At 43.4% G+C, this 12,327-nt stretch overlaps 1 protein-coding gene across 9 annotated transcripts in view; it reads right to left on the minus strand.

Moving 5' to 3' along the window:
- MAPT (microtubule associated protein tau) overlaps window positions 1–12,327 on the minus strand; it is a 405,891-nt gene that overhangs the window by 274,493 nt on the left and 119,071 nt on the right. For all 9 annotated transcript variants that reach the window (XR_003852170.1, XM_029573067.1, XM_029573063.1 and 6 more), the window contains one exon: window positions 162–211. Coding sequence is in view for 8 of the 9 variants with exons in the window: in XM_029573067.1 (XP_029428927.1) it covers window positions 162–211 (50 nt within the window). In the remaining variant the exon portion in view is untranslated. The remainder of the gene's footprint in view (window positions 1–161; window positions 212–12,327) is intronic.

Below are 12,327 nucleotides of genomic sequence, written 5' to 3' on the forward strand. Positions count from 1 at the left end.
AAGAAGTTTGCATAAAAACAGGTTTGTATTCCAATAAATCATTGATGTTATTGCACCTTTAAAGAACTCAGATGAAACACCAGTGGGAACTGGGTAACTTAATAAATAATAGAGGAAACCTTGGATTTACATACAATTATTCAATGTTCATATAGGCTTACCTTTTCTGCTTTCTCTTGCCCATCAATCTCATATTTCTCCACATCATGAGCTGGGGAAATGAAGACAGAAAAAAACTAGCACTGCATTCCACTTGGACACCAAAAATCAAAAGAATTTTAAAATATGTCATTATTCTCAATGTACTCACATTAAGCTAAACAATGGGAATATGGAAATGTAGAACAGTACATTATGCACTATATATAAAATAAAACAAGTTTGCTTACCTTTAAACAGGGTTCTCAGTAGACAGCAGGATAAATTAGCATTAGGCATTTGTCACATCATCCGATGGTGCCAACATGGACCTAGCTCTCAGAGTTCAGTAAAGACTTTACTGAGCATGCATGGGAGTTTTGGTGAGTATATTAAGAATGGCAAATTCATTCTGCTGTCCACGGAGAACCCCTTTTACAGATAAGCAAACATGCATTCTCCATTGATAAGCAAGCATGAATTGGCCACCAGGTGTGGGGAGTCCCAAGCTATACATTGTATTGCTGAAGCACTTACTTAAAGATAACTCAGCTCCATCAGATGAAGAGTGGATTACTGGGTGAACATGCTGCACAGAACTGCTTGCCCAAAATTACTGTTTCCATGGGACACGCTATCCAGAAAGTAGTGGGACGTGAAGGTGTGCACAGATGACCAAGTAATAGCTTTGCAAATGTCTTCAGTTAAAGTGACCCAGAGATGAATCACTGAATTTGCAATGGCTCAGCTTGATGAGCTTTGACAGAATCTGGAATATGTAAGTCAGCTAGCCCATAACAATGCATTAAACAGTTTGCTAGCCAAATAGTTTGTTTGGCAACTAACATTCCCAGTCTTTTGGGATCAAAGAACAAGAATATCTGAGAACCTTAATGGTGAGGATGAGTCTTTTTTAAGTAAAACGCCAGGGTTCTTTTGCAGTCCAAGAAGTGAAGAGACTGTTCTGCATTGTGTGCATGAAGTCTTTAAAAGAATGTAAGTAGCACAATGGCTTGTTTAATATGGAACACAAATACGTTTTTGAAAGGAACTTGGGGCGAGTCCATAGAACTACCCTATTGTGAAAAAAATTGCAGATATGGTTAATATGAAACCAAAGCTTGTAGTTCATTTATTCTTTGTGCTGAAGTGATGACAACAAGAAAAAAAAAATTTCCGTGAAAGAAACTTCAAGTCTTCTGAGGTTTGAAAAGAAATTTCATGAGTTGATCTAAGACCACACTGAGGTCCCAAGGCAAAGGAGGTCTACTGACTGAAGGTTTGGAATCTCATACACTTTTCATACACTGGAGGAAAGGAGAAGCAGGGGTGATATGATTCAGACTTTCAGATACTTGAAAATAATGATCCAAAGACAACGACAAACCTTTTCCGTCAGAAAAAAATCAGCAGAACCAGAGGTCACGAGCTGAGGCTCCAGGGAGGAAGACTAAGAACCAATGTCAGGAAGTATTTCTTCACGGAAAGGGTGGTGGATGCCTGGAATGCCCTTCCGGAGGAAGTGGTGAAGTCTAAAACTGTGAAGGACTTCAAAGGGGCGTGGGATAAACACTGTGGATCCATCAAATCTAGAGGACGTGAATAAAGAGGAGACAGCAAAACACTGGACGGAGCGGCAGTAGCCACAGAGGCATTCACGGAGCGGGATGCCAGTGGTTGGTGTTCCACCTTCACGGAGCAGAAGGATGGAGGGCTGCCATCTCCAAAAAAAAAAAAAAAAACAGGGGTGGGTAAGAGTATGTGGCAGGGGTGTGGCCTGCTTGTTGCAGCGGTTGCTACCCCTAATTGAGCTGGATGTTCACTTGGATGCAGATCCGGCGCTGCTCTCTACATTGGTGGTGGGGTGGAGGGGAATTAGGGCTGGAGGGTACTGAAAGCCAATAGTAACAAGTGGGAGAGAGAAAAAGGGAAAAAAAAAAAAAAGGATAAAGTGCGTAGCTTGCTGGGCAGACTGGATGGGCCGTTTGGTCTTCTTCTGCCGTCATTTCTATGTTTCTATGTTTCATGAATTTCAATACCAAGGGATGAATCCCTTGGGAATTCTCTAAGGAAATTGTTTCAAGGAATCTCAAACAGGCTGAACTAGATATTTTTGCTTGTCTGTTTTACCTCTAAATGTAATTCATTATCTTTGGATCACCAGGTTGATCTGTGGAATATCATCTTGAGTAAGGCAATCAATAATGTGGCACCTTTAAGGCAGCAATGATTAATTGTCATTTATCTCAGCCTCAGTTAATGAAGAGACAAATTCATCATTTTGAGAGAATTTGGTGAAAACACAAAAGCGCTGAAAATAGAAACAAATGTTTAGCTTCCATTCAACGCCACTAGTCAAAATTAATGATTGTTAAGAAAAGATATTTTTCCAAAAAAGATTTAAAAAGAAAAAAAAGATCAAAAAAGATGAAAACCACCCTGAAACAACTTTTTAGGTTCATTTTTCAACTTTCAAATAAACTGACTCCTTTACTCCTACAATTCAAAAATCTTTTTATTTCTAGAGATAAAATTCCTCCTCAATCGTAGTGATCTGAAACTTTTGTTTCAATCTCTAGTCATTTCCAGAATAGAGTATTGAAATTCCCTCTTCTTGGGTTTGCCGGTAACAAATCAAATGGCTCCAACGACTCCAAAACACTGCAGCTAAACTAATTTTTGGCCTGAGGAAATATGTCCATGTTTCTGTTGTTTTCCAAAAATTACATTGGCTCCTTGTGCTTTACTGCATTAAATTTAAAATCCTTTGTTTATCCTTTCATGCCCTTCCCTCTGATTTTCCACTGTACTTGTCTAAATTGTTGATTCCCTATGTACTAGCTAGGATTAGTTCTGCGATCCTCTCAGGAAGGCTTTCTGCAAATTCTCTCTCCTATTGCTATTAGGTTCAAGGCTACCCATGAGTCTATCAGCTACCAGGTTCCATTCTTATGGAATACATTCCATTTGTACATGTGCACAGAATCAAATTATCTAAAAACCAGAAAGGCCATAAAGATAGGGCTATTTACTCAGACCTTTAACCAATGATTGGTCTTCATCAACAGCAGATTTGTTGTTCATGGCTAATTCATCAGCATTTAACCCATTCAGCTTATGTCATGTTTATAAAGAACTAAAGTACCTGAATGTAATCCACTTTGAAATGGCTTAAAATTCAAAATGTAAATAAATAAATAATAATGCATTCTAAGTGTATTTTTGTTTTTATTGTTTGATTTTATTATGTATGTTTTATATTGTTAACTGCCTAGATAACTCTTTACAAGCAGTATATATAATTGAAATAAATAAAATAAATAAATTGGAGCATCTTCCACCTGCTGGTGATATACCATAATGGCACAGAGATAAACTCTGAATGAAGAGGTGCTCAGGCCTGAGGATGAGAGGCATAACAGGTATTGAAGCAAGTCTTTAGGATCACAACAGAAGGGATCCAGCTGACTGGATCTACACCAAGAACGCAACCTCTTCCATTTGAACCTGTAGGATCATCTCGTTGAATTTTTCCTGGCCAAAATCAGATATCCTCCATCTCTCTTGGAAGGAGCAAGAAAGAGACTGTTGTGCATTCAACACCCAGATTATGAGAGACCAATAATGACAGGTTTAGATGGCAGAGCTTGCCTCTCTCCTGTGTGATAAGAGAGAGAGTCCCAGAGGAATCGTCAACTGAATTGACAGATGGATGAGATATGGGTATCACACTTGTTGTGGCCTGACTAGTGCAACAAGGATTATTCTCACTTTGTCCCAAAGGATCTTCTGGACTGTACAGGCGATTAGAGGAAACTACAGATATGTATAGAGAAGACAGATGTTCCAGTTTAACACAAAAGTATCTGGAACTAACCTGTAGCTGCTCGAATGCAAGGAGCAGAATTTCTTGACCTTTCAGTTGTGTTCTGAGGCAAACAGGTCAATCACTGGCTTTCCTCAGTGATTGAGACAGTCTGAATGTGTTCTGGATTTCCAGAACTTAGGTCATCTGGAGATGGGCATTATGATGTTCCGCTCATCACCAGATTTGGAGCGCGTCTTGACAGAGGGTGCAAAGAGCCTGTACCTCCCTGTTTATGTAGAACACGTGCCATTTGATTGTTTAGATCAAGATTCTATTTCCCAAAAGGGGGGGGGGGGGAGATGGCTTGTAGCTCCAGGTGGTTGATTTCCAGAAGACTCTCTGTGGGGGACCACAATATCTGGGTCCATGCCACACTGGTGGGCACCCCCCACCTCTTGGTGGAGCTGTAGTGGAGAGTGTCACTTAAGGCGATGGAACATGCAACAAAAGTCCCACCTTTAGAACTTTTGGAGTCAACCATCATTGAAGAGATATTCTCATCTATGGAGTCACTAAAATTTGGGGGGATAATGGCTAACAGAGCTGATCCCACTGGCTTTGGAGGCCCCATTGAAGGCCCAGCATGTGTAGATGAGACAGAGGAATTATATGCACCGCAGGCACAATGTGTCTGAGCACAACCAGGACAGATCTTGCTTATCAGACCCATCAATAATATGGCTTTTTCGATGGAGAGAAACATTTTTTCCTGAAGCAAGTTTATCCAGGCCCCTATGAACTGAATTCTTTGAGCCTGGACTAGGTTTGACTTGATTTAACAAGGAAACGCAGGGACCAGAGGAGACATAAAGAGGTTGATATTCAAAAGCCATTTAGATGGATAACTGAAATGTTATCCGTCTAAATGGCTACCTGGCGATATTCATCATCATATGCGGCTAGAGTTTAGCTGCATAAGTCGGGGGCATTCCAGGGGCAGGCAGGAGGTGTTTCCAGGCGGAGCAGAGTTAGCAGACATAACCGGCTAACTTTAAGATAGCCGGGTATATTTAGCGGCGCAACCGTGCCACTGAATATATCTCGCTAGTTAAACAGATATGTTTATCCAACTAACTAGCCAAGCTGCACAGTGCCTGAAAATGGTCTTCTTGAGGGCCTCCAGAACTCCTGTTGGAGATGGACCCATATGGGAACATGCAAATCCACCGACGACAAAGATATACAGCCACTGCCACAAGACATTTTGTGAACACCTTCATGGACACAGACAGGCCAAAGGGGAGCACCTTGTATTGGCAGTGCGCATCCTTCACCAGAAACCTGAGGAATTTCTGTTGGATGGGGTGAATGGCATAAACATCTTTCAGATCCACAGTACACATCCAATCTCTTGATTGAATTGAAGGGGAGAATTGTCTGGACAGAGTTCATCTTTGACCTCTCTTGCATAAACAACTTATTCAGTCTCTGCAAGTCCAAAATAGATCTTAAAACACCCTCTCCCACCCCCCACCCCCCCAACAACTTCTTGGGATCACAAAATACCTGCAACAGAAATCCTGGTCACACTTCTGAGAAGGGACAGGCTTAAACACTCTCTGCTAAAGGAGAAACTCCAGTTCGCATTGCAGTTGGGCAGATTGAGAAGGTTCAAAACTGAAGATTGAAGTCTGATGTGTCGGAGTATGAGAAAAGTGTAAGCAATAGACATATTCCACAATTCTCAAGATCCATCAGTCCTTAGTGCCATTCCAAAAGGAAAATTTGCCCCCTTCCCTCCACCAGAAGTGGGGAGGCAAGTCTCAAAATCATAAAAAACTGGTGCCCAGCTTAGGCTGTGACTGCTGCTGAGCCTTGGGCTGATCCCTTTCTCTTTTTCAACCTCTGACAGGCAGCTTTTGTTTCTGAAGATGAGGAGCTTGATGATGCTGAAATGAGCGGAATGGATACCTCTGGAAGAATGGAGGTTTATAAAAAAAAAAATATATATATATATATATACTGGCATCAGATAGAAGCAGATTGGTCCCCCAATGCAGCTGACAGTGATTGCAAGGTGGTTTGCTGTTCATTACTCAATGCCACTGTCTCAAACCCTTTCACCAAATAAATTATCCCTTGTTCAGGGCACATCTGCAATACGTTCATTCAGATCTTTTCGGAGGCCACTCACTTGCAACCATGCAAGCTGCCAGGATCCTATCAAGGCACCCAAATTCCTGGCCACCTTGATAACCTCTATAAATGGAATGAATTAGGTACTTTTCACATTCCTTCATGCTCTCCACTGCTTGTTAGATGTCCGCCTGTTCAAACTTTGTCGAATGTCAGATGCTTTAGCTTGTGCACACATTTGTGGAAATAATGCACCATTTAGAGCTGATGAGCTGCAATCCAGGAACTCAGCATTGTTCCCTGATAAACATTTCTTCCTGAATACATCCTTTGGATCCATCCCAAGAGGCCTTTTGAAGTGAATATGAGTGCACTTGCTGGGGCAAGTCTGGAAGGGAATCTAAAGGAATCCCCCCAAATTTTCTCTCTCTCCCAATTACGGGGAACACTGAACCATGATCCCAAAGAGAATGAGGATACCTAAGGAGGAGACTTTTGCTGGTCTGAAGGAGAAATCTTTGGTAAGAACTCAGAATGAGCAGAGTCCACTTCATCCCCTTTGATATGTGAATAGACTCCGCTGCTGGAGGAGAATCCACCACCTTATGAGGCGTACTTACTCCCAACTCTGGAAGATCTTGAGAAAAGGCATGCACTGATTAGGGACTTTGGGTGGTTTTACTGTGTGGGAAGAATTCCTCCATCTTGAAAAGGAAAGGAAAGGAAAGGAAAGGCTCTCTGTGCCAATAGCTCCAGGTTCTTCACGTCATTTGGGCACTCTTCTTGGCTCCTCAACTGACCCCATGGGCTTCCATGCCATGTTCAACCCCTGACCTGAGGTGAATGCAGGAACTAGCATCATGAAGGGGAAGCTCTCCCATGCTTGCAGGATCAAGAATGAGAAAAATCCTGTTTCAACTTTATATGTCAATAGTCCAATGACCTCTTAAGAACATAAGAACATAAGAAATTGCCATGCTGGGTCAGACCAAGAATCCATCAAGCCCAGCATCCTGTTTCCAACAGAGGACAAAACCAGGCCACAAGAATCTGGCAATTATCCAAACACTAAGAAGATCCCATGCTACTGATGCAATTAATAGCAGTGGCTATTCCCTAAGTAAACTTGATTAATAGCTGTTAATGGACTTCTCCTCCAAGAACTTATCCAAACCTTTTTTGAACCCAGCTACACTTACTCCACTAACCACATTCTCTGGCAACAAATTCCAGAGCTTTATTGTGCGTTGAGTGAAAAAGAATTTTCTCCGATTAGTCTTAAATGTGCTACTTGCTACCTTCACGGAATGTCCCCTAGTCCTTCTATTATTCGAAAGTGTAAATAACCGAGTCACATCTACTTGTTCAAGACCTCTCATGATCTTAAAGACCTCTATCATATCCCCCCCCTCAGACTCCTAGATGAGGAGCAGCTCCACTGCCCAGCTTCGTGCCAAGGCTTCGGGCTCTTACCCACTAGAGCCTTCTTTAGGACCTCCATTTTCCAGATGCGGTGGAGGTGTGCCCTAAAGGCACACCCAATCACAGCTATAACAGTTGAAGAAGTCATGGTCCAGTCCCAGGCAGCGATAGCAGACTGCATGCTTATCCATGATGGACAACCAGCAGTGACACATACAAGATTTAAAGCCGCTGACCGCAAGCTTCTTGGCATTAGACTTTTCCATACTCATCTTTCTCTTTATTTTTTTTATATAAAACTTAAAATTTCTGTTTGAGGAGTAGTCGAGTCAGTGGCATAAACTTAGAAAATTAATGAAGCTAGTAAAAGGCAGCACAAGGCCAAACTTTGAAAACATTTGAAAGGCAGTTCCATGTGGTAGCTCGGACAAAGAAAGGCTGAGAGGGCTCTCAAGGCAGCATATACAAGGACTTCATGCATGCTCAATAAAGTCTTTACTGAGCTCTGAGAGCTGGGTCTGTGTTGATACCATCTGATGATGTCATCCATGCACAATAGCTAATTCATGCCTGCTTGTCAAAGGAGAAGATTATTGACGTTGTTTAGCTAGCATATACTCTTGTTATACTCCCTCTCCCACTGTTGCTGTCTGCATACAAATTTTACAGACTGCTCACTTTATTTCCTTATGTTGGATTACTCCAGGGATATCAGAAACACAGGGTTGGGACTGTCCAGGAATGAAGCAGAACTAGAATGAGTCCTCAATCTAAATACATGTACCCAGAAACCTTTGAGCTTAGCCTGCTATATTTAAAAGACTATAGCTGGTCATCTACCAAGCAGGAAAAATAAATACAGTCAAGTGGACCTGGCAATCTGATCCCCCACTTCTCACCTGAGTATGCCAAATATTTGACCTGACCCCCATTCCCCCCTCAAGAGCCCCCAAAGATTTTTAAATCATATAAGCAGACTGGCAGGTCGCTACCCCAACCCCACCCCTGGTTACTCAAAAAACACCCCTGCCTCACTATTCTTCCCCCTTCCCCAGCACTCCATTCAGCACCTTCAAAAACACTCTGAAGCAATAGGATCATGGTGCACTCGTATCTCGATCCCTGCAAGTTTCAATGTTGCTTTGGCAGCAACAGTGGAAGCTGCCAGGACTAGTGTACAAGTGGACCTTGATTCCGGTTCTGCAGAGGGTTTTTGAGGATACCTGGTGGGATAGGAAGATTAGGAGTGGGGCACCAGCAAGGAGAAAATGGAGCAGAGGGGTAGTTGGAGGTATAACATAGTCTGGGTAAAACAAATAAGCATGGGTGTAGCTTGCTTATTGCGGCGGTTACTACCCCTACTACCCCTAACTAATCAAGCTAGATATTTCAATGGTGGGGGTGGAAGGGAAATAGAACCAAGAGCTAAGAGAAACAGATAAGTATGAGAGAAAAAAACATGTGAAGCTTGCTGGGCAGACTGGATGGGCCGTTTGGTCTTCTTCTGCCGTCATTTCTATGTTTCTATGTATGTTTCTCTAAACCTGGGGGGCAGGGAGGAGCAGGAGACAGAGGTGGAGGTGGGGTGTGGCAGAGGCAATCAGCTGCAATTTTCTATATTGACAATTTTAAATTCTTTGGGGGGACCCTGGTGGGAAACAGGTGAATGGACCGGCAGGCTCACATTGGCACACTTGGGTGGAAAATGGAGAATCGGACTGGATTGTACATAGCAGATTAAACACAAAGTTAACCAGGAATACATTCCGGGACAACTTTAACCCTGCTCTCAGCCATGTCTTGAGTTAGCTGAATAACTTATTTCTGCCTAACTCCAAATATCGGAGTTAGCCAGAAAAATTATTTGGCTAATCGAACTCCACCCCAGAATGCCCCCAAAATGCCTCCTACTTATCCATTTAAATTTTATTTGGATTATGACAAGCCCTGATAAAATTTAGCCTGGTAAGTGCTGGCAATTTTCAAACACTGGCATTCATCAAAATAATTCACGCGTTACCTTGATAAATTGCCTTTGAATAATGTCCCCAAACAATACAAATAATTAGCAATGCTCATATATTACAAATGTCTGTTTCTTCCTCCAACATAACCACTGCTGATTACAAATAAGCACCTGGCAGCATCTAAGGCAATATTTTCAATCTTTTATGCATAAAGTAACCTGATCAAAACATCACTGTTTCAATAAATTCTCTCCTTTAACACCAACTGATTCAAAAATCCCCAAGAGCAGCACAACCAATATTTTTTTTTTAAACTCATTTGTAAAGCTTTTTTTTTTTTATTATTAATTTTCCAGGGCTCTATGGCAGGTTCTAAAAAGCCATGTGTGACTTTAAAGCAGCACCAGTAGCTAGACTGCTCGAAATATCAACTTGCCTATTTCTTGGCTCTACTGATTCTTCTTATGGTCTGAGCCCGGGGTCTCCTGTCAATATTTTATTTCTTAACATTTTTCTATTTTTAGAATAAAGCAAAGTTTCAGGGTAAATCAGTAATAAACAGTGTGCCAGATTTTCAAAGGGGTACGCACGTACCCCCCGAAAACCTGGCCCAAACACCCCCTGCGCGCGCCGAGCCTTTGTTGCATAGGCTTCCGGCACGCGCAAAGCCCCGGGACGCGCGTAAGTCCCGGGGCTTTCCTGTGGGGGGCGTTTCGGGGGGGCGTGTCGCGATCCACGTGTCAAGGGGGCGTGTCGAGGGGGTGTGACGCGTTCAGCGCGTCATCCGGGGGCGGCGCCGTGGGCGTGGTTTCGGCCCGGGGGCATTCCGGGGGCGTGGCCGCGGCCTCCGGACCAGCCCCCGGACCGGAACATGGAGCTCGGCAGCCGGCCCTGCTTCAAGCAGGCATAACTTTTGTGATAGAGGTAGGGGGGCGGTTTAGATAGGGCCGGAGGGGTGGGTTAGGTAGGGGAAGGGGGAAGGAAAGTTCCTTCCGAGGCCGCTGCGATTTTGGAGCGGCCTCGAAGGGAACGGAGGCAGGCTGCACGGCTTGGCGCGCGCAGGCTGCCGATTTTTGGCAGCCTTGCGCGCGCCGACCCCGGATTTTAATGGATACGCGCGTATCTATTGAAATCCCGCGTACTCTTGTCCGCGCCTGGTGCGCGAACAAAAGTACGCGCGCACTCTTTTTTAAAATGTACCTCAGTGGGTGTCATCATCTAATGGCACCAATAAGGACCCAGGTCTCAGAAGTCTTCCTAAGCATGTGCAGGAGTTCCCATACATTGTCACTGCCTCATAAGCCCCTCAGGCTCTTTCAGAGCTTAAAGTTCAAGCTGAGTAGTCAATACCTCAGGGAGGCAGGCAGATAATGGATGGCTGATTTATCCTGTCTATAGAGAACCCTCATTACAAGTAAGCAACTTTGTTTTCTCTGTTGACAAGCAAGATTAAATCAGCCACAGGGGTGGACTGGCCAATTGGGGGAAAGGGCATGCCCCGGTGGGCCAATTAGGTTGGTCACGTGTCATTTCCTCTCAGACTCCTCTGCTTTCTTTGGGGCTCAACTGCACTATCAGTTAGCTCCTTGTCTTTGTGTACAGACTTGCTGGGCTTCAATTTCAGAGGGAGCAAAGGCAGACTGGTACTTGTTGCTGGTAAGCCAACACCTTGGTGACCCCTGCCTGCTGCATATATCTGCAAGCAAAAAAAAATTAACGCTGCTCTGTTTTCCAGTCAGAGCACTTTGGCCTGCCTTTGGCCTGCCTCTCTTAGATGCTCCAGTCGGAGCTGCAGTGTCCTGAACCCAGCCTGCCTTCCTGTCTCTCCCACATCTGTTTTTTTTTTTTACTAACTGGGGGGCTGATGCAATACAGCAGAGCGCACTATATAACCCGCAGTTGGACGTGGGTTGTATAGGAGCTACCTAATCCCTTTATACAATAAGGGGATTAGCGCTTCCACAACACGAGTCCAATGCGGAATCTAACTAATAGCACTTATCACATACAAATGCATGTGTATGAGGCTATGAGCTATTCACTCCGAATGCAAAAAAAAAAAAAAATGTACATCTAAGACACACATTTTTGCGCTCAGAAATTAAAGCCTGCCCGGAGCAGGCATAAATTACTGAGCACTCCTAAAAGAAGTACAGAAAAGCAGAAAAAACTGCTTTTCTGTACAGCCTCCTACTTAATATTGTTGTGATGTTAAGGGGGAGGAACAAATCTTGAAAAAATAATAAAAAGAAAAAATAGCGCCAGCAGTCGGGTGCAGGAAACCAACGCTCAGTTGACAAGCATCGGTTTCCTGAACCCCTGGCTGTGCGCTGTTTAGGAAAACAGACACCGATAAATTCGGCATCTGTTTTCCTAACCGGCGCACATCCATGGGTTAGGAAAACAGATGCTGATAAATTCAGCATCTTTTTTCCGAACCTGACTGCCTGCACCTGTAAGGAGTGAATAAATCAGTATTAAAGTGCCCTTCCCAACCTGTTGGGATTAAAAGACACGAACAACTAAGAAACTTGACAAGGAGGTTATGTCCTGATGATGAACCCATGACCAGATCTGCAGGGCCTCTTTGCAGAGGGTGCATGAACCCATGCTTTCTTTCTTGTTTAGATAAAACATGACCACCTGATTTTTCCTTGGGATAAAGATTCTTTTGTCCAAGAGCAATTGGGAGAAAACTTTTAACACATACTGGATAGCCCGCAGTTCCAGAAGGTTGATTTGCAGATGACTCTCTGCTTCAGACCAGCATCTTTGGGTCCACAAAAACATTGATGTACTCCCCCAGTCTCTGGTGGAATCATCAGTGGACAGAACCATTTGATGCACTGGAACACA

This window comes from Rhinatrema bivittatum, chromosome 12, assembly GCF_901001135.1.
Source record: "Rhinatrema bivittatum chromosome 12, aRhiBiv1.1, whole genome shotgun sequence".
Taxonomy (NCBI): Eukaryota; Metazoa; Chordata; class Amphibia; order Gymnophiona; family Rhinatrematidae; genus Rhinatrema; species Rhinatrema bivittatum.